The 24,066-nt window shown below is 35.2% G+C and overlaps 1 protein-coding gene across 3 annotated transcripts in view; it reads left to right on the top strand.

Annotated features, from left to right (window-relative positions):
* Positions 1-24,066, top strand: part of GRIK2 (glutamate ionotropic receptor kainate type subunit 2) — a 483,205-nt gene that overhangs the window by 310,718 nt on the left and 148,421 nt on the right. For all 3 annotated transcript variants that reach the window (XM_081141402.1, XM_081141404.1, XM_081141403.1), the window contains one exon: positions 4,204-4,317. In XM_081141402.1, coding sequence (XP_080997528.1) covers positions 4,204-4,317 — 114 coding nt within the window. The remainder of the gene's footprint in view (positions 1-4,203; positions 4,318-24,066) is intronic.

Raw genomic sequence — 24,066 nt, forward strand, 5'->3', positions numbered from 1 at the left:
CCTCAGTTGCAGGCTCAGTCCCAGGCCCCAGTTGGGGCACGTATGGGAGGCAACCAACTGATGTGTCTCTCACATGGATGTTTCTGTCTCTCTCTGAAAAGCAATGGAAAAAATATCCTCAGGTGAGGATTAAAAAAAAAAAAAAAAGCCCCTAGTGTGTCCTACATTTATAGGCCTTGGGATTAAAGGAGAAGGCAGTCTCTACCCTCAAGGGATTTAAGTTTTAACTAGAGAGAGGTTAAGAAAAGGATTACAGTTAAAACGTAATATGAAACTTTTGTGTTGAAGTCATACAGAAATTGTTCTGTCCATTGCTACACAAAAGGGACTGCTTTTCCCAAATTTCCAAACAGTGATCAGGACACATGTGGAAGGGTAGTGAAATGGGGAAAAATATTACATATAAAGATTATGACATTTATTGAAGACATGACAGCATGAATAATTCAGGAGAATTGTAACTGCAATAAAATGCACCTTCAGAAAATGGAAAAATGTATTATATTTCTGGAAAATATAATAAAAGAAGAAAAATCTCTCCCCCCTTTCTCTTTCTCTCTTTCTTTCAAACTTCTAAATAGAAAATACTAGAAGCTTTCAAGAAAAATATGTACCACTAAAGGAACAAATATTAGGCTGTTTTCAGCCTCTTCAGCAACATTAAACATTAGAAAAAATGACTAAGACTTACAGAACTCTGAAAGAAGGCCATGAGACAATATGTCTTTATTGAGCCAAGTTTTCTTTGTATAGAAATGCAACAAAAATATTTTCAAATCTGCAATCAGATTGAACCATATTATATTCATATAATGTTCATTTTATGGAATCATTAAAATTATGAATGGATTAATTTTAATACCAGGTGACAATGCTCATAATAGTATACAAATAGGATATATTTAATTAATGTAATGATTATAGCCTACATATAAATACATTACATTGACTTTTTATTTACTCCTTACAGTAGCTCTATGAGGTAGATAATACTCTTTTCCCACTTCTAGGTGAGGAAATTGCAGTGCAGAGAAGTCATATGCCCAAGTCTCCTGATGGCAATGGGACTGAGGCAGCCTGAAGCCCCTGCCAGAGTCCATTCACTACAAGGCTGTGATGCAAATTATGCAAGGAACACACATACACTGAAGCTTTAGCTGTGATTCACTTCGTGCATAGGTTCAAAGTTTAAAGTGGTGGTCTCTTTTATATCTTGTGTGTATGTTTTATAATTTGACAATAAACATACATTCTTTTTATGAAGAACAAATTTATTTAATAATCATTGAGAACATAAAATAAGATAAAAATGAACAATGCCATGTTTTCTATAGTTCTTTATGGTGTTGAAGTACTTTTATATTACTTATCTAGTTTGTCCTTATAATCAGGATGCACTATAATTTATTATCCAAGCCATGACTTTTAAAGATGTACAAGAGGGTGCTATTAATATTTGCACTATTAATTTTAAATTTGAAATATCTAAGTAAACCAAGATATATACTTACTCTACTTAAAACATCTCTGTGAACTCAAGAATGCTTAGCTGTCTTTATTCCAACTTAGAACCAAAAAAAAAAGCACTTAAAAGACGTTATTAAATCATGTAATAAAAAAAATTGGTTCTGAAAATAGATTAAAATAAATAAGATTATCTTGATTTAGTCCATGGTTCTTGTTATTAAAACAAGACAAAGCAAAAGACCCACTGGTCACAATTTCCTCAGTCAAAAGAAAGTTTTGAATTACAGTTCCAGGAGACTTAAGATCTAATAATCATACAAAATTTTATTTGATTTAATATTTTATGCCACTGAAATTTTTGAACCTTCATAATATGCTCTGAAACCTGAGTTTTACAAAAGGGACTATCTAATATTTGTGAATATAAGAAATTATGGATTCATATGCTATGAACCAGAACCCCTCCATCCAAATAGTACAAGAATAGCAACTCATGAAACTAAATATGTTTAGATGAGTGAACGTTTAGCTATTTTTTTATATAAAAGTAGTCATGGAGGACAATAGTAAGTGAAGGGCAATATTTTGTATTAGTGATTTAGTTAGAAAGTTGAAAAACTTATTAAGCTTATGACTGTCATTAGGCAGTAGTGGACAAAAGATGTTTGCTAGTGTTTTGGCTAATAGAATTACACATGTGAAAAATCTGGCTCTTTGGCCAATGGTGGGGGGAAAAAATCCAAAGAAATGTGTTTGCATAATAGGTATTATCTACAAACTAGAGACAGAAAAGTGGCAGTCACTGCAAAATACAACCTGCAGATGTCTTGTTTAGCCAACAGTGTTTTTAATGATTTTGAATTTGAAACACTTTAAGCAGGTCAGCAGGCATTCCATGTTTTATATCCCCACTGTCCTCCCTCACCCAAGTCCCCAGCAGGGCCTCCCCTAGCTCTGGTGCCGCCTTGCTGGGAAGCTGAAAAGGCACCTGCTCTGGGAACATGCTGCCCAAGGCGCACAGCTCTGCGGGCGGAGCAGGGTTAGGATGTGGCCCCACTTGCTGTTCTGCCTGGAGGGAGATTCTGTGAGATTTAAAAACTGCACAACCTTCCCTGGAAATTCTTGCTACCGGCTAATGCCCTTCCACTTCAGTGTTCATGTTGCCTGTTTGCACCCTGAATGCCTTTCATTACTGACCCTGAGTGTCTTTATGACATCATGGTATTTATAGCCAGAATTTAAAGACATTTAATTGACCCATAAGTACTTTACTTTGGAAAGAATACTGAAGGAATATTTTTTCTCTCTCACTGTATTATTTGACTTTTTATTTCTTGAACCATACATCAGAAATATATAATTTTTAATGGTAAGAGGAAAATTAACTGCAATGAGAATATATAGCAAGAGCTATATTTTTAGACATCACTAAAAAACATTTATATTGAGTTCTTAGTAGAGTTACAGACATTCCTGAAAAAATGTACTAGGGTTTGCACTTATATACAAGTATTAGAATGACATATTTATTCTTATTATGTAGAACAGAAATTACTAATATTTCTGCTTTTGTGCTTTTCTAATTAAACATTGTAAGAGGTTGCTAGGAAAGCTACGCAAATGAAAAGGTGATCAAAAGAGTAAATATAATGATATATAAAGAAAATAAAAGGATCGTAATATTTAATTTGAACAAGGTTATGCTGATGAGACCTTAGTTAGCATATTTAAGGCAACTATTACCTGCTATATCAATGTTACTATATGTGTATATACAGTGACTATTGATGACTCCCAGGTTTAAGAGGGTGGGGAAAAGTCCTACTGGAATTGTCTTTCCATAGGCTGTGTTCAGTGGGGATAAAGTATATGCCCTAATCCAGTGATTTCATTTCAACTTTTTTCATCTCATGGCACACATAAACTAGTGACTAAAATTCTGCGACACACCAAAAAAGGTAATTTTTGCTGATCTGACCAAAGAGTAGGTATAATTTTGATTCATTCACACCGGGTGGCTAATCTAAGGGGGAAAAAGTCAGTGTCCCTGATGAAATAGTCAGGTATTACACATTTAAATATTCTTGTGGCACACCAGTTGAAAATCGCTGCCCTAATCTATCACAAAGTATTAGTTAAATTAAACATATTTAAAATAGAATACAGATTCAACTGTGGGAATGGGTTAAACAGATGAGATTATAATGTAATCCTTCTTCTGAGTATTTTCAAAGCTCCAAAGGTAATTCTAGGTATCATTTTGCCTTACGGGGGCGGTTATGCAGAATACCAATCAGTGCCTCTCTTGACCCTGCCTTTACCGATTCAGTTGTCCTGGATCCCTAGGTTTTGCTGTCTTTTAGCTTTGTTCATCTGTAATAGGGCATGTTAGCTTTACGATGGGAGGCTGAGGCAGATCCATGGCAGTGAGTTCCTAGCCAGCTATCAAGGTCTCATCAAATGTGGTTTATCTTGGTGAATGAGCGTCTGGATGGAAAATTAAGCTCCCACGCTGACTGTTGAAGTGCAGGGGATCGTTTTGTTCTTTAATGTCACACTCCACTGGACACACTTCCCAGAGCAGTGAATCATGCTTAGCATAAGCGCCTCTGCTTGAACGGCCGCGGATAATGCAGCAGAGGTGAAGAATAAGTGTTAGCAGTCTTAACTTTCTCGGCAGCGCTCTCTCCCGGGTGCCCGATGGGCAATTGACAAAGTACATATGGTCTTTTATAGATTGGAACTTGGGATCCAGCCAGTGGCCTGAATATGACAGAAAGTCAAAAGGGAAAGCCAGCCAACATCACAGATTCCTTATCGAACCGTTCTTTGATTGTCACCACCATTTTGGTATGTATTTGTTTTTCTATACTTTTTAGATTAAAAAAATGTAGATAAACGTGGAAGTAGATAGAAAAGAACATGGTGATTGGAATGGTAATGGATAGAATGTAATGTATTTTACAGTTATTTTGCAATTGCTGTATAACAGGTGAGTCGATGTAAATTACATTGATGTTTGGGCTGATTAGGTTGATTAATAATATAGCTTCATGTATTACAAGAAATCTTTACATTTCCACAAAATCAGTTACTACTGAAGAATTATCAATGTTAAGATTTAAAAATATATGGACTTAAGATTTAAATTTTTTTTAAGCTTTAAAATGTATTAGCTGTATAAGTAATAGTTCTGTGAGAAACTGCATCTGAGCTTTGCTTCTGGTTTCATTTCCTGCAAATATATTTCAGAGGACATGCCATTTATTTTTAGGATTTTTCTCTAATAATTTTAACCTTGCTTTCAATTTAATTGTTTTTATCATGAAGAATCACTTTTACTTTGCCAATCACCCTAATGAAATCAAATGACAAGTGTTTTTTAAGCCAGAAATATTTTTTAGCACCAACAGAATTCAATTAACACTCATAAGCTAAATATTTTTGCCCCCTTGAAATGATATATTTGTATTAGATTACACAGTAATGTTCACTTATACCTAGTATGCCATTTGCAAATGAGAAATTTAATTTTAAGATAAGCAAGTGATATTAGTGTCCATAACAAACCACCGCATATTTTAGTATTTATATAATTTCTAAATTTGATTTATAGTGGGTAATCAAGGCAGGAGGGATTTATACTCTTGCCCTTTTAGTAACAGCAAGGGGTGTCAGATCCTTAGGCATGCCATAGTAAAATAGTTTGGGTTAAAGACTCTTGATAATGAAGCAAAGTTGCTAATCATGAAATGACAGCGATGGAAGCGTATGAGGTTTTTTAAATCACATTCTTGCTAAGAACCTTAGTGAATACTTGCTTACTATGTCTCATATCCACACTTCCTACGGTTTCTTTAACTTAATTTTATATCTCCCTCTCTTTTCAAAAATAACCCTCATACCCATCAATCTACCAGCCCTGTTTTCAGTTGGAATGTTCTTACAAGATGATAGCACATCTTTTTCTGCCAGTATGTCCTGGATCTCACTACCTCCTACCAGAACTATTGCAGTAGCCATGGAGCCCTTCTGCCAGCAGCCTCCCCTTCCCAGTGCACCCCACTCTCCACCTTGAAGATAACTTCTGTCATTTTCCTTCTTTCTTGCTTACACATCTTTAGTGTATTCATATTAACCCTTAAAAAGGCCCCAACATTCTGACCCTGGTGTTGAAAGCCTGTGGCATTCCTGTCCATCGATCCACCCTCATTCCCCACTCAGGATCCCTGTGTTTTAATTGAGCTGGGAGAACCGGTTAGCCTTCCACCGTGATTGTGTTCGTTTCCTTCCCTTCCTCTGTAGTATGTTTCTCCCCATTTCTGAGATACTACAGTGCTTATCAGCACTTTATATTATTTAGAATTAGTATTACGCTATTTTTAAGTTATTTCATGTCCTTACTGTTTTTTTTCTAGACATCACTGAACATTCCTTATAGGAAGAGGGTATGACTATCTGTCCTGTTTTTACACCCTATGTGCCCTACAATGCTTGTAAAGAGTTCTGTGCAGGGGACATCTGTGGTCTTCAGCAATCAACCCCACACTCTTTTCTCTTCTCCTCAATCCAGTCACACTTCCATGTACATCACTTATTTTATGGCTGAAATAGTTGCACACGTTTCCCTGTGAAAATCCTCTTCATCCTTCCAGACCAATTGCAAATGATTCACATGCCATGAAACTATCTGATCTCTCCATTAACCTGTGCGTGTATGTGGGGGGTCATGAGATACGTATATTTTATGTATCATAAAACTCTATCATGGCACTTACCATGCTCTTTTTAATTTTATTTTAGAAAATATCTGTCTCCATCTGACATGTACAAGGCCACTGGTCACATTTTACACTTTTTAACTCTAACAGTGTCAGAGAAAAATGCCTTGGACACAGTCAGCACTCAATAAATACTGGTCCAGTTAAATTAAATAAATAGTATTTAATTAAATGGAAAATTAGAGGAAATGAGCAACTTCCAGATGACTATATTTAAATATTTTTCAAGTGTTCAGGTTATTCCAAACTTCTTATCCAAACAAAGCAGGTGACTAAGAGTATACATATAATTTCTCAATCTAGAAAATAGAGTAGTGGGTTTCAACCAATCTGTGTAGCCAACTTGAGCAACTGATCCTTTAAGATGAAAGCTCTAGTGACCCACCATGGGCAAGTCTCACAACTATCATTTATGACCAAATTAGCATCTTGTTTGAGAATTACTCACCTAACACAACACTTCTTTTTAAAAATATTTTTTATTGATTTCAAGGAGAGGCAGGGAGAGAGAGAGAGAAACATCGATGAGAGAGAAACATTGATTAGATGCCTCCTGCACCTCAGGATCAAACCTGAAACCTGGGCATGTGCCCTGACAGGGAATCAAACAGGTGACCTCCTGGTCTATGGGATGACTCTCAACCAACTGAACCACACTGGCCTGGTTAAAGCAATGCTTCTTATCCATAAAACTCACATATGCTAAAGCACTGTGATGCTGTTATGGGTGTGTCCCCAACCATCTAGATGTACCCATCTTCAAAGGCAGGATTAAGGTTATTCTTGCTTGAATGTCTTGGGCCTCTCATTTCACTACTCTCTTAATTTGACACTCAGTTTTCTTTCAGCCTCTTCAAACCTTAATCTCCAATTTTTATAGGCAGTCAAAATAGTATTAGGATTTATCTCACCACCTTCAACAGCAACCTGTACCCAGTAGTGTCTAAGTGTGGTATATAGTCATAGCATGGAATGAATTCATTTTAGAAAGCCCTAAATAGCTTTTTCAATACTTATATTTTTTAATTTTGAATTAAGATTTATGATGCCATACAATTTGGAAATGTTTGTCACTTCACATGCAGGTCTAGACCTAAAGCTCATGTCTACTCATCCTTTCTAATATTCCTCATATCGCAACTCTGGTTTTCAAATTTTAAGCTCAATTGTTGTTAAGATTCCTTGCTTGTTGTATTTATTGTTATTAATGGAGCTAATAATATCAACCTTAGAATCAAGTTTTTATTTATGATGATTTCATTTACCTCATAGAGGTTTTTAAATCTTAATTGCCCAAATAATAACCAAAATACTAAATCTGAGTGAGATATAGACAGCTTTTGAGGAATGGTGTGTGCTGGGTTTCAGTTTAAAATCTTAACCTGTGGTCCTTGCTGTTATGGATCCACTAGCTCTATAGAGGCAGTCTCAGGAGGAATATTTATTTAAGTTCATACAGGGAATGCCTATGTTCCCTCTTGGTTTTCAATAGATTTTTCAGACCTTTCTAAATATGTTGAGTGCTTCCCACTTTGCTGTTTCTGTATAATAATTGCTTTTTGCCCATCAGAAGATTATTAGCACTTAAATGCCACTATACATATTCTTTTTCCTGAGGACTTGTAGCACTTTATTGTGCAAATTATTATGCATTTGGTTACTTTTTCAGAAAAATCACTTACTCTTAACGAGGTTTCTTTTCTTCCCAGTTACTCAATGAATTTAACAAGTGTGCTTATGTCTGTAACTTATCCGTGTTTTCTCACTTTCGTAGCACTTCCCGGTGGATTGTGTATTTCAGTAGTGAGTTTACTTGCTTAGGCTTGTAAAGCTTATTGTCCGCAGCCCACAGATACAGAGGCTTAACTGGGAGCAAACTCCCAAGGACAATGGAAAGAATCACAGGACAAAAGTCAGAAGCAACCGAAATCATCCCCTAAATAGTTCTGCAGCTTCTTCCACAATACCAACAAAAGCAGGTTTCTGGGGCTTCCAGTCTGCCACCGCAATACATTTTCCCTCCGATTCTTCTCTTTCCATTGTTACAAAAGGCCCGTGAAGCAGAGTTCTTCTTAGAGAGCTGTTAGCATTCGGGTTGGAAACCTGGACACTGCAGCTTCACAAAGAAAAAGATTTTCATTCTTAGCAACCCCCAGAACCTTTCTAAGTAGTTGTGTGTGTAAGTACTACTTAAATGTCAACATGCGAGATGAGAGTGTCTCATTCAAACTTAGTCTCCTCATACCCCATTCCTGCAGCCAGCTTGTCCAAAGGCCACCAAACCTTTTCTCACCACATTTTTTCTTCTATTTCTGGGATTGTGCTGGCACTACATGTTCCCCTTTTGTTCTTGTTCTAATAGCTCAATGTGTTTTATTTCTAATATATTTCCTTAGACCTCAGATAAGTTAGGTAACCATAAAACTGTTGGTGGTAACACATTGAGAAAAAAAAGGCTGTGTGTTTTAATATGAAATTAGGCATACTTTTTAAAAAAAATCTTAGAGTCTCAATCTTTAAAGGCTTTATAAGTGACCAGAACCTTATTTTTTTACCACATAATTACAAACACACACACACACACACACACACACACACACACACCCCTGCTTCCTTCATACTTCTTTATTAAATCTAATTACAAAATGAAACCATAATAAATATTCCTCGGTATTTTCATTTTGTTACAAGCAATATATTAAATTTGGTATAGAAGAATGGATAGAGAAATCTGAATTTCTGGTTCAGCTTAACCACTGCAAACTACATGGAAATAAATAATTCTGTTTACCTGTCTCGTTTTCAAAGATGTTATCAGAATAGTACCATGTAAAATGATACACTCTAAATTTCTGCTATGATGAGATTGAGATGTAAATTTGAAATTACTTACAGACATTTATCCACTCGAATGCCCAGTATCAAATTCAACCTGCCTCAAACCTCCTTCAGTTCAGGCCTTACCACATCTATGTCAAATATATTTGAAACTGTTTCCTGTATTTTCAAACTCTGTTTATGGTTCCAGCACTTTTCTATTCACTCAAGCCAGAGGCTTGTTTTCTTAGACACTTCAGTCTCTTTATATCTAAATCCAAGTAGCAAAAAGGAAAAAAGGATGGGCTATTCTAAGATAATTTAACAGAGTGAGTCAAGGAACATGTTGAACAAGTGAGATAGGTTTATTCAAGGGTACTACTGAGTGGGGAATTATAGGGCCTGATTTGAAGGACACTGTGCCTGTTGAAAAGAGGAAAGCAATGGCAACATTGAAAAGTCAGCTATGAGATTCCTTGGAGATGGGGTAGATGTGGGGCAAAAACAACTGAGAAATGTGAACGAAGGCTTCCAGGTTAGAAGCCTAAGAGACAAGGGCGTTACATCGCCCCAGAACGTGACAGGCTGTTGGGAAGGGAGGTAACAAGCCCTGTGAGTCATGTTTACATGGGGGTGTTGGCAGTAACTGTCATATAGTCAGCCCTTGAGCGTTCGTGGAAGGGGGTAATGTATTCAAGGCAGCAATGAAATGCAGTTTGGAGCTTAGCGAATATGTGCGATGTCCTTTCCCACCAAACCCTTTACTGGAAGAGTGGTGAAATGGCACATTTGATTGATCTGAGCTTCGGTTTTCTTCCCCTCTTTACTCTTTCACTTGTGAATTAAGCTAACAAAATATTTAATGGGCACAATACAAATACCAGCAGCAAGACCGTAACAGTCAAGACCTCCAAGCTGAGTTGATAATTCAGTCAAGTGGAAAGTTTAATAGTATGTCAGTTTTTACTAAAATATGAATATTTTTTAATTTTTAAAAAATATCTTTTATTGTTGAAAGTACTACAGGTCTTCCCTTTTTACCCTATTGACCCCCTCCTCCCTGCACCTGCCCCACCCCCCCCCGTCTGCCCAGGCCTTCACCTCACTATTGTCTGTGATTCTTTTTTTCACACAAAAATGAATGATAATCACTAAGCCAAATCTTCCTTTAAACTCGTATTCCTCTGACTCAGTATCTTTCCTGAAATGTTGGTGAACAGAAAAACTGGCAAAACTTTAGCCCTTTTTTTGAAAGTGAATTTCAACATATTACACAAGATTCACTACAATATCGGGTTTTTAAATATTGCATTTTAGGGAGAAAGCAGATTTTCTCACTTTCCCAAATCGCAGCTGATTTTCTATAAATATGCAGTAAAAACAAAAACTCTTCTTAGGGTGATAATTACGGGCAATAAAGACATACTTTTTGGTATGTTTTGTAAATTCTGTAAAGATATTCTTCTAAAACAAGTTAAACACAGTTTGCTGCAAGTAAGAATGTGGTGATTGTGCCTGAAGTAGTGTGTGTAAGTGAAGGATTTGCTTGTATGTGTGTGGATCAGTCATTAAAAAGAATGACTTTGCTTTGTGGGCTTGCAATATTAAATAAACAAAATGGAGAAAAAAAGAAACTTTGTAGATTGCCTCCAAGTGCACTTGAAAAATTTTAATGTAGAATATAAACAGTAAATATGGCTTATTGAAAAGTTCAGTTGAAACATTGCTCTCCAGGTCTGCAACACGATTTTGTTGTTGCTGTAAAACACAAGTCCCAGATTATGATAGTTATTAATTTTCTACCCAGAAAGTTTAAGTGAAAGTACCATTTTAATAATGTCTTGATAGAGAGCAGGCAGATAGCTCTGGTGGGGGTGGGGAAGATAGCAATTGAGCAAAAAAGAAAAAAAAGGAAGGAAGAGCTCATGGACATGGTCAACAGCGTGGTGGTTGCCGGAGGGGGATGGGTGGAGGGTGAGATGAAGGTGGAAGAGGGTATAAGGGGAATAAAAGGTGATGGAAATAGGAAATAACATAAAATAAAATAATAAAAATTAATAAAATAAAATAAAAATAAATAAAATAGTAAAAATTAAAAATGAAATAAAATAAAAAGGGGAAAACTAACAATGTCTTGAGATATCGAAATGGGGTTTGTTGTTCAGGCACGTGAGCAATGTATGAGTTCATAGAGACCCTCTCACTAATAGCTTTTGATTCTACCTAAGCAATCATCCTTACTATGGCTTTTTCGTGAAGACATTAAGTTGTCCTGATGGTAGCTGCTAGGGTTTTCACTTTCTTCCTGGTATTCTCACTCCAGTGTGATAACCTGTAGTGCACCATAGGCTTCTGACATGAACACTAATTAGGAATGGCAGAGCTCAGAGTTTCAGAGCCGGTGAGTAGAAGGAAGCTGAAGGACCAGGACTCGGACAATGGCAAGACCTCTACAGCAGTAAAAGCACAGCATTTGGATGGGTAGATGCTGAGAAAAGAAATGAACAAGGCTGTCTTGTCAATGGAGTAATAACAATCAGCTGTGTTATTATTATTTGTGCTTATATGTTGTTTACTGTTCTTGTTGGTCATTTCTAGTGACTGTGACTTGGAAAGATTTTTTTGACCTGTCCAGTTAAGTTTCTGTGTATTTTCCAGCAGCATTTAGGGTAGTAGGAATCATTAAAATGTAATGAAATGTTAGTAGTTAATATTACTGTGAACTAATTCCCTTAAATGATTCCTTTTCATTTTTAAGATCAAAGTTTACTACATACATTTATGAAGCTTCCTTAATTTAGCTAAGGGAAAAAAAGACTATTTTAGAATGACTAAAATATAGTTTAAACAAGTGATGGTACTTGTTAAAAGAAGCAAAGTTACAAGATTGAAATATTCTAGAGGCCTATAAAAAGGTATAAGGCCAAATGTTCAGTAATATTTACAAACGTTAATGATACTGTATTCTTGTTAAATTTCATCAGGTTTAAAAATACCATTTTAGCCTGGCCGGGTGTGGCTTAGTGGTTAAGCTTCGACCTGGAATCCAGGCGATCGGGGTTCGATTCCCGGTCAGGACACATGCCCGGTTGCGGGCTTGATCAATGACTTTCTCATCATTGATGTTTCTATCTCTCTCTCTCCCTCTCCTTTCCTCTCTCTGAAATCAATAAAGATATATTTAAAAAAATAAATAAATACCATTTTAAATTAATGCAATTAAATACCTTATAAATGAATCACTTATGTATAATGTAATAATGTTTGCTTCTGAAATTATTTTGAAAGAATTTACAAACATGATCTACTAAATTACACTTAAATATATTTTTTCATAGTATTGATAAATACAGATTTTTTTCTTTTTAAATTATCTTTCAGTAATGATTCACATTTTTTGTACTCATTAACCAAAAGTTTGCTAATTATGAATAAAGCTCCAAAAGTCTCTGTTATTTCCTTACCATCATAATAAATGTTTCCATGAAATTTTTGTAAGTAATCAAAAATAATATTTGTATTTGAAGCAATTCAGGATAAATGTAAGAACAACCAACCATTTTCAGAAGAAAAAAAATGGAAACTGTTAAAAAGTGAAGACATGAGAATACTGGTTCTTCATTCTGTTTGGAGGTTTTGGCCATGGCTTGGCTCCTCACTTGGCAGATGGCCTTGCGCCCTATGCCAACTGTCAAGCAGGAGATCAGGGAGGGACAGTTACTGTATAAAAGCTACTTATGATGTTCCCTAGTCAGATCCAAAGAAACACAGAAGCTGAAGGAACAAAACATAAAATGTCCCTTCATTAACAGCCTGGTTTTCTGTCTAAACTTACATTCTGTTTGCATCCTTAATCTGTTTCAGCACTGGAGCTCTATTTTATTAATTCTTGTACTGGTTTATATTTCAAATAATTAGAATTATCTGAAAATCTGTAATCAAAGTACTCACTAGATGTGTATAATGGGAGCTATTCTCATTAAAACTGTAAAAGATATACTTCCTCTTAAATTTCCAATAAAATGTGCAGTGAAGATTTAGGGGAAAAACACACACAAAAACAATGAAAACAGTAATGTTATAAGCTAAAGTTAGGAGGAGACCACATACCATATTTCAGTAGCATATTCACCAAAGAGTGCTTATGGGAACTGTGTGCTGATTATCTTCTAAAAGAACATTTTAAGCCCTAATTATGAATTCAAACAATGTGATTTTATATCATCAAAACAAGAAAAGACTTTGTTTTTGAATATTTCCCTTATCTTAAGTTACTTCATGAAAATATTTCTATATTTAAGAGGTCTATAACTAATTGTCATTGGCAAACATGACTGCAAAAATGATTGTTGTAAGAAAGCAGAATTGGAATAATACAAGATGAATTTAATAGTGAGCACATTGCATTTAATTTTTATGGTATATTTATTTGGTTGGCAGTTAGACATACAATTCTTTTTTTCTTTTTAAATATATCTTTATTGATTTCAGAGAGAGGAAAGGAGAGGGAGAGAGAGAGATAGAAACATCAATGATGAGAGAGTCATTGATCGAGCCTGCAACCTGGGCATGTGCCCTGACTGGGATTCGAACCCCAATCGCCTAGATCCTAGGCTGACGCTCAACCGCTGAGCCACGCCCGGCCGGGTGACATACAATTCTATAGCTGAAGAGAATGGTTCTTACTGGAGATGGTATCTGGAGTTATCAAAATAGATGGTGGTTGGCATTATGAATATTAGTGATATTGTTCCTTAGAGAGTATGTATGTTTTTAGTGAATCTATACCAGAGCACATTTCTTTCATTTTTTTGAAACTTCTGTTGATGGTATTATAAATCTACTGTATTCTTTATGGTTTGACAAACAATTTTAAATTAAGGCTTCTCAAGAAGATAAAGAAATTTGGGATTATACACACACATACACACACACATATATGTATGTGTGTGTATATGTGTATATGTGTGTATATATGTATATATGTATATATACCGTCCTCAGGCTCAAGAGTCCCTTATCCATATTGAGAAGTATGAATGACAATTATGAGACTTTCAAGTCCAATAAGTCCTGAATTATGTCAGGTACTTCTAACCTAACTTCACTTTCTGATCAGTGTCTGATTCCCAAGTCCTGATCTCTGTACTTTAAATCAAAACTTGATTATTTGACATTGATTTCTAATTGCTTCTCTTTATTTGAGATTTAACTGGTACTATTAATGACAGACTATATATCTTGACTCCAATTAACCCCAACACAGTGACTCAGAATGAAAAGTACAAACTGCTTCCCCTGGCAGAAAACACGTCCATATTTTGCTTTACTGCCATCACTAAAGTGAGTGCTTTTTCCCTAGAAATTCAGGATAATAGATGAGTCCCCAAGTCCTCATCCATTTATAGGTCAATGTATTTTATTAAGTGTATCACTCCTAAGGCACGTATGCCATTAATTTATGTCATTAATTAGATAACCAAATAAGAATGAGTATTATTAACTTGAATCTTATATATTTTCTGTTCTGAGATCTCTTAGCTTTAGTTCCATGTAGTAATTGGGTAAAAAGAAAAAAAGGTAACTTGTGAATTTGTTTTCATCACCTTATTTGAGTAAACTCACGTTGGACAAACAGCTTTGTGTTCTTAAAAGAAATCTAAATTTATATTTCTTACTTTGAACTTTTATATTTGAAATTGTTGGCATGTACAATACTCTGACCTTAGAAACGCAACACTGCTTTCATAGTATAGCATGCACTCTCTATGCCCTGTAGCAGTAGCATTCCCTGTTTATTCATTGGTTACATCTGAATTTCAGTGTGCTCCACAGTTCTGATAAGTGTGTGGTACAGATATGTCCTACAACTAGTCTGTGCTTAAATGGACTTTGGAAAATACAGGGTTAAGCCAGATTCATTGGGGTTATTTTTATCACTGAGTCTTCAGTAAGTTCATATATATTGTGGATACCGCAATGGGATACAGTTATATAGAATTTCCAAATATTTTTAATTGCATAATTTTCTTGAAAATAAAACTTGTGGGATAATTTTCTAGAAAAATTCATAAATAACAAAAGGTTAAACCATAACAACTCTGAGTCCTCATTGGTATCTGTGAAGGAATTTACGTGCATATGCAAATCCATGAACTGCCTACCCCACCAACCATCAGTGAAGGAGCTGAGTTTTTCTATAATTAATTGACACTTGATATCTGAATTCAATACCTCACTGAAAAAAGGACTTTTCTGCAGGTTTAAGGGACAAATAGAAGTTAGAAAATCTATGTATGTTTGAATTCTGAGTCTGCTATTTATTAGATGATTTACCTTGGGCAAGTTACCTTAGTTTATAATGAGGATAATAATAGTGAAGTACAACGTAAAGTTTGTATTAGAGGCAAACATTTAGAAAATATATAACAGAGTTCCTGGCATAGTATTTTCTGTAAGTTATCATTACTAATGTGTACAAAGTAATTTATAAATTATAAAGTAATGAATGGTGCTCATATTTACTGTTTTCCCCCAAGGTCTTTTAAACATGTTTATAAACTTCCTTCTCTTATGAACCACCATTTCTCTTCTTCAGGCCATGTGCCAGTGAAATTCAGTATACCTTTTCTCATTTCTTTCCCTTTACCTGAACAGCTCTTATTTCTCCCCATTTATCTAATGTGTTCTCATTCTACAATCCATTTTTCTGATGGTCTTTTCTCTAGGATGATTTATCTAACTACCTTGCATCAATTTTACTTTCCTTTTGCTGGCACCTAATGGTCCTCTTATCTATACGATTTATTCTTTAGACATTTACATGAAAACTTGCGTTACTAGTTTACATTTTTCTGTGCAAGTTTCCTATTTTCAACTAGATTAAAAGGTGCTTAGGAGAAACAACTCTGTCCTAAAGAAGGGCATTTTCTTTTAAATGACAGGTATTAAATAAACATTTGTTGACTTTATTGATTACAGAGCACAGTGGCTGAAAATTAAACACACCATTCATTATTTAATAAAGAACTTTCAGCAGATACATGCTGCTAACTGCTACTGATCACTGATGGATAATCCTCATTGCACAAGCACTTTTTCTTATGAGTGTTTTACATGCATACTCAGTACCTGATCCATTTTCGCTTGTGATGAGGATAGGAAGCCAGTTAGTATTCAGCTCTTGATTCTAATCCATGTTTCTATCAGCTGATTTCTGCACTTTTTGGAAAAAACATAAGTAGAGCAAGAGGATGGATAATGCTGGGCCCTTCTTTCTAAGGCCCAGAAACCTCCAAACTCAAATTGTTGCACTAAATGATTAGAAACAGAATCCTAATGATTGAAAACTCCACTTTGCAATCATTTGACAAATAATGTCTTTCTCCTTTCGATTTGCTCCCTCTCTCCCCCAACATGCATTCAAATTTATCCAATGTCTAAATAGTAAAAAAAAGACCTAATGGGAGGATACTGGGGAAAAAATTCTCAACTTCATTTCCTACATCAAAATTGGTTTCAGGTAGATGCTGAAAATTAATCTTAGGAAAGAGAGTGCCATTCTAAGCAGGATATGAATTGAAGCCCTGATAATCAACAGTGGTTGTATCTAGATAGTTGTTCAGAATTTTATAGGAAAAATGTTTTTTCCTAACTTAGATTCTTATGATATTATCTCTCCCTATCTTTCTTGCTCCACGGGCTCCTTTCCTTAAATCATACAGCTATTTATTCTTTTCAGCATCCAGATGAATAATTTTCTGTCTCCAAAATATTTCCATTTACTCAACTTCCTTGTTTAACTCAATAGCTCTCACCCCTCAGTGCATATATGACTGGCTACATAATTTCCGCTCCTAGTATGAAATGAAAATGAGGATCTCTTGTCAAAAAAATATTAAGAATTTTAAAAGGGCACCAGCAGAGTAGTAAACCTAGCACAGGGTTCTTCAGAATGTTGGGTCCTATGTAACTACATGGGTCACACACCCATGAAGCTGGCCCAACTGCACATTATAATCACCTAGAAAGTTTTTAAAAGTAATGATGCCTGAGTAATACCCTAGATAACTTAGATCATAATCTCTGGAGGTAGAGGCCAGGCATCAGAATTATTATTTTAACTGAAAATATTTTATTTAATTTAATGTACAACTGGGACTGATAACTGAGCTCAAATGCTATTTCCTTGTGACTTCTCATTGTACCTATTTACTTTCTGTCTCTCTCACTAGACTGTAATGCTCCTTAAGAATAGGTGCCATGTCTTATTAGTCTTCTCGTCTCCATGATATAATGCATGAGACACTATGGGCACCTCTAACTGGTTACTGAGTGAATGAGTGAATCTATAGATATTAATAGGACCTGCTTATTCATTTCACAGAGAATAATGGAGAAAAGAAAGTAAAGGCAGAGATTGGATGATAATTTAAAGGGGAAAAGAGAGAGCATGTGCTTAGAAGAGAATGAGGAAAGTGAAATAAGAGATTTAAGAAATTACATCTAAATATTAATTTTATTATTGAACCAGGTGCTGACCCACACAATAGCTTTCATCATTTTATGCTTAAAGGGACAATTATTTTATTTATATTATTACTCATTAAACTTTCAGTGTTGAGAAAAACCAAATATAAGGAATAGATATGGGAGAATTTTTGAACAAAATAAAGGAAAAAGAATTACTCCCTAGGTGCCTCAATCACAATTATTGGGAGAATAAATTTGTGGTTATATTACTTCTAGATGTACTGTACAGCTTGTGAATGGGACTAGAATTGTGAAGGAATGGCTATTTTTAGCAGTGGTTTATCAGATCAAAGCAGTAGAATAAGTGTTATTATCCACAAGCAATAGTAAAGTACAACTCTATTACATATACTGCATATTCTATTACATCTATGTATGACTTGTAATTATTATTTAATACTTTTATTGACTTTTAGAGATGAAGGGAGAGGGAGAGAGGGAGAAACAGTGATGTGAGAGCATAGCATCAGTTGGCTGCTTCCTGCACCCCCCCTGTCTCCTGCACACCCCTTACTGGAGAGCGAGCCTGCAACCTGGGCATGTGCCTGACTGGGAATTGGACTGGCAACCTTTTGGTGCACAGGACGACACCCAACCAACTGAGCCACACCAACCACGGCTTGAAATTATTTTGTTTATTTTTTAATCTAAATAGTAGACCATAGCAATTTGAGGACGCAAGACATATTTCATTTATTTATTCTTCATAGGTTTTGGTAAGGCCAGAGGGCTGGCCACATATTTTTGGGGTTTGATTATTTTGTTTTGTTCTTTATTGAGATAAAATTCACAACACAAAGTACACCATTCTTATCATTTTAAAGTGTACATTTCAGTGGCTTTTAGTACATTCACAATGTTGAACAGTCATTACCATTATCTTGTTCCAGATCATTTTGATCATCTAGAAACTCAGTCTCCATTCAGCATTCACTTCCTATTCCTCCCTAGGGCTAGCCATTGGCAACCACTAATTTGGTTTCTCTTTCTATGATGTGCCTACTCTACATCTTTCAAATACATAGAATTATATAATAAGTGACCTAATTCGGATTAGCTTTTACATTTCTGCAAAAAACGAAGTGGGGGTTTTGATGATTGCATTGAATTTTCAGATTGCTTTGGGGATTATGTCTATCTTAACAATGTTAAACCTTCCACTTTCCCTTTTTAATTAAATTTCTTGTGGTGATATTGGTTAATAGGATCATATAGGTTTCAAGTGTAAATTTCTGTGATACATGATCTTGCATTGTGTGTCCACCACCTACAGTCAAACCATCTTCCATCACCATATATTTGGCCCCCCTTACCCCTTCCCCAACCCCCATCCCCTTCCCTCTGGTAACCACCATACTGTTATGTTGTCTGTGTCTATGAGTTTCAATTTTATATTTCACATTTGAGTGAAATCATAGTTCTTAGCTTTTTCTGACTGACTTATTTTGCTTAGCATAATATTCTCAAGGTTCATTCATGTTGTTTCAAATGGCAGTATTTCATCTTTTCTTATGACTGAGTAGTATTGCATTGTATGTACCACATCTTCTTTATCCAGTCCTCTATCAAAGGACACTTTGGTTGTCTCCATATCTTGGCCACTGTGAATAATGATACTTTTAAGTATCTCTTTCCCCAGCCTCATCTGTTCCAGGCATTTTGGTTCATCTATTTTTTTGTCCCTGCTGTTATCTCTTGCTCAAGAAGTAGTGGCTGATATATTTGCCTTAAAATGCTTATCACAACACCACCTATGAAGCAGCTTCAGCCTTGAAGAAGCACCATGTAGGCAAAACAAAGTCAAGCCCTTAAGCTGATCCTTCAGAGGACCATGACGCAGTCAAAACACATAACTGCCTTTTCTGAGAATAAGCCCGTACTGTTCCCGGGAATTCAGGTGGCCGTTTTCAAGGGTGCTGCGGAATTGGGGAGTGGAGGGTAGTAGTAACAGGTAAATTGGTATGCCACAGAGATCTTCTAGCAAAATTCTGCAAGCTTTCTCTTCACAAAGCATTTCCTTAGTTGTTGTAAGCAGTTTTGGGTTTTTTTGTTGTTTTTATTAGATTCTAGAGTCCATAAAAAAATTGATTTTTAGAAAATCTGACAGTTTTTGCCAGCTCACTCATTGCTTCTACGGCTGCTTTTGGTCTGCAGTGGCAGACTCGAGTGATTGCAACTGTGTTATCCAAAGAGCCAAAATATTTACTATTTAGTTTTTAAGAGAAATTTTGCTTATCTCTGTTCTAGAAATCAGTATATAGGATTTACACAAAAATATTTGTTGAATAAATACATACATGTGTGCCTTGGTAGATAAATGGATGTATGAACATCAAGAATATTTTACACTTATATTTTAGAATGAGGTTATCAAGTGTAAATATCTACGTGCATCTTGTTAAACAACATATAAAAGCTTAAAATTGTACTTTCTTAAAAGACATGATGATTTATTGGTCATTTTTGGAGTTGTCATTTTTAGACTTCACTATTCCATACAAGATTAGCTATGGCCGGTTAAAATAAAAACATGCCAATTGAAACCATATATTATTATTGGGGAGACATTCTTACTTTTATCATAGCCTGTTTTTGTCTATGTTACATGATACATTGTGTGTTCTTAATCTATCCAAGAGTGTTGCCTATTAGGGCAGTGGGATAGGCCATTATCAGATAGTTACAGTGAGTTGATAACTTATATATTAAAGAAGAATCTATCTTCTTAACATTGCTGTCAGTGGTAAATATCCTTTCATCCTTAATCTCCCTTTTAAAAGCATGATTCTCTGCTTTGGATTCTCTTAAGCATCTTAGGGCAAGATGTTCAGATGGGTTTTGTTTTTTTACATTTTCTCATGTTAACAGCTCTTTAAAACTGTAAGTTCTACAGTTTTAAGGAGCTGACTCACCTTCCTGAGGAAGCAACTTCAGCAGCATCATTGCCCTTGCCCTTCATGTTGCCCCTTTGCTAGCCTTCAACTTCTAATCAGCTTCTCAGCACCTACCTTGATCTTCACACTCTTTGAAAATGCAGTTGCTCTGTTATTACTTATTTGTCAGTGCTTTCAATGTGAGGAGAGTGATGGGATATAAAGAGTATGCACATAAGGCTCAGAACATAGTAATACTGTAAATGATTCTATGGAAAATATAAACTGCTCAGTTTTAAGTTTTAAAGTCCGTAACTTTATTGCCATTTGGCCCATAGGAATGCTATAAAAGAAAGAAAAGGTGTGTGTGTGTGTTTTTTATGTCAATCTTACCTTCATTAAGGAAAAATAAGATTCATTAACAATATAAGTGCATAAAATATAAATACTTTAATATGGTTCTTAATTGAAGATATTGTTACCCATAAGCAATTTGAGTTTCAGATGGTTGCCACAAACGAATTTTTAAAATTTTCTGATCATAAGGGTAAATTCAGAACCAGAGTGGGGTTAACTGAATATCCAGTTTTCCAAATAAAAGATGTGAGGGCCATAGTGTTATAGGTCCTGAGAGTCATCAGGATGCTCTAAAACAAGACACACAGTTGTGTTTCTTGAAAATGTACTCTAAAGTAATATTTCATTCTAATAATTGAAGCAGAGTAGCCATGTTAATAATACAGGATTATATGAAATAGGTAAGTGTCTCAAAATCATCATTAGATCGGGAGCTATATTAGGGCAGGAATTTTTAGGTATTGTTTTTTTGTTTTGTTTTCCATTGTTGTATATCTGGAGCCTAAAAGAGTGCTAATACATAATAGGTGTCAATACATGTTTGAAGAAATGAATTAATTGGTTAATTTAACTTTATTATTGTAATAACAAGAGGTATTTTATACATATTCCGTAAAATTAATTTGCGTTTTTATGTCCTTGTCTTTTGAATATCATGGGTAAGATGATATAATTCAAGGGTTAACACAGGAAAAAGATAATTTAGCTGTCTGTAGGTAAGGGCTGACAGATATATGTTATACACTTATAATCATAAAGTTTTATTATGTATAAGTAAAAAATTTTGCTCGCATGAACCTTAAAACATACTTCACTTTTTCAGAACTTTATTTTAGGTTTATTCTGTGCCAACTCCCCATCTAATGCAGATAAAAATATATGAGTTACTGGGTTTCTTAAAACTGGGGTTGATAGTGGAAATGCTGACAAATCCTTATTACAGATGCCAGTAGAATGAAGTGCCTTTACCTCTAGCAAATGCTGATGTGGAGATTTAAGACTATATGAGAAATCAGTGAAGTTGCCCAGGAGAGTTTTATCATATTATTCATTGAACTCATATGTGGTACAGTAATTGCTTCTGGTACCATTTTTCTTTTCTTACATGAGGTTATTATTTATCCTTATGCTGTGCGAAACAGAGAAAGAGAGTTTAAAGGAGAATCATAACTCCATGTAAACTATCTTGTGACACAGTGTAACGGGAGATAGGAATCACAGCTGGAAAACTGTCTTACTTACCAGAATTAAATATGGGAAAAATGGTATTTGACATTGTAGAGATCCATAAATACTAAAATGATGCACTCAAACCACATAATTTTGTCTAGTGATATGAAAACCAGTTTTAAAAATATGTATCTAAAGAGGCTTTTTAATCTCACAGGGATCAACAAATTTATTTGCCTATGAATGAAGTTTTCTTATTAGGTTGTAGGTGAAGAGAGTCAAGTTAATAGGTCAGATGGATACTGCTACAGGCTAGATTAATGTTATTTAAATAGCATAATAATTCTTGAAATGTTTGCGCTGCTTTAGTACCTTGTGCGCATATATCCCTCACTTGCCTCACTCACTCTAAAGTATTCACTAGCTTTTATCACATTTTCCCGTAGTGTTCAAGTGAATTTGTATGAAAAATATACCATAAATATTTTGGAACAAAAATATGTAATACAGATAATGCAAATTTAACAGAGACAATGGTTATTTAACAGTGCAAATAGGAAAATAGGAACATTTTTTAGACTATATATTACTACCTGAGCCTGATGGTTTTAAAATATGCTATTTTCACAAATTCTGTACTATTATGTTAAAAATAGGTATTCTTGTTTGGAAAGGAGATAATTTGTGATGTAGAAAATGAATTTTATGGATTATATATTTACTTATTTTCTACAATGTTGTTTTGATTGAATTGTTTAATGAGTGTGTTATCATCTTGCATGCAGCATAGACCAGAAGCTAGCTAATCCTAGTTCATTGAAAAAAAAATTCATACAGTACATATTAAGTTATCCAATGAGCTATGTGCAGTTGTGCACTCACATGGTGTTCGGAAATGATCACTAGGAATCATTTCATGTGGGAATTAGAGTGTGGTGGTAAGTGGTCTAGCAGCCTGACTACCTGAATTGTGTGCTGTTGTTAACCTTAGGCAAAACAGTTAGCAGCCCTGTCCTCAGTTACTCCATCTGTAAGATAGAAATAATAATATTACTGACCGCACATGTTTGTAATGAGGAATAAATAAGTTAATCCAAGAAAAGCACTCAGGCCCGACCGGGCGTGGCTCAGCGATTGAGCGTCGACCTAGGATCCAGGCGATCAGGGTTTGATTCCCGGTCAGGGCACATGCCCGGGTTGGGGGCTCGATCAGTGACTTTCTCATCATTGATGTTTCTCTCTCTCTCTCTTCCTCTCCTTCCCTCTCTCTGAAATCAATAGAGATATATTAAAAAAAAAAAAAAAAGAAAGAAAAGCACTCAGAACAGGAGCTGGCACAAAGTAGGTGCTTGGAAAATAGTAGATGGTGCTATTAGTGCAGGGACCTTGACAAATGGTTAGTGCTTGTGATTTTAAATTAAAAGTCATATATATATATATATATATATATATATATATATATATATATATTCACACACACATATATTCATTTATTTATCAATCAGAAACTGACTGAAACCAAAGTATGAAGTTTACAGACATAATCTATTGAACCAAAGTACTTCTTTTGATCCCCACTCCACCAGCCCTAAATTCTCAGGCTGACCTCTCCTGCAGGGGACTACGGCTTGTACTTCTCAAGTCTATAACCCTCTGCTCATGGGTTAGGGACCTGAGGATTTGTTACTACCATACTAGGACCCCAGAGGGGAACCAGCCTCTTATAATTTTTTTCTTCAAGTGCAAGTTCTCTTGTTGACCAAAGCAATCGATATCCATTTAATTCACAATACAGTCATTTTCATTTTATTTGTAAGCCTGCTATGTGCCTGGTGATGTCTGGTACTATTGATGAAAATTTAAGTAACTACCTTGCCATATAAGTTGTGCAAGTCTAGTTCAGAAGATATACATATAAATCATCTCTCACTACTCAATATGATAAATATGGTAACAGAATTCAAAAGTCGTGTGGGAAAACCAGAAAAAGATACACCTGAATATGCCTGAAATGTGAATGCTTAACACAGGAAATTTGTTTAGGTCTAGTAATTCCTCTTTTCAGGGTA

This window comes from Miniopterus schreibersii, assembly GCF_964146895.1.
Source record: "Miniopterus schreibersii genome assembly, chromosome: 6".
Classification (NCBI taxonomy): domain Eukaryota; kingdom Metazoa; phylum Chordata; class Mammalia; order Chiroptera; family Miniopteridae; genus Miniopterus; species Miniopterus schreibersii.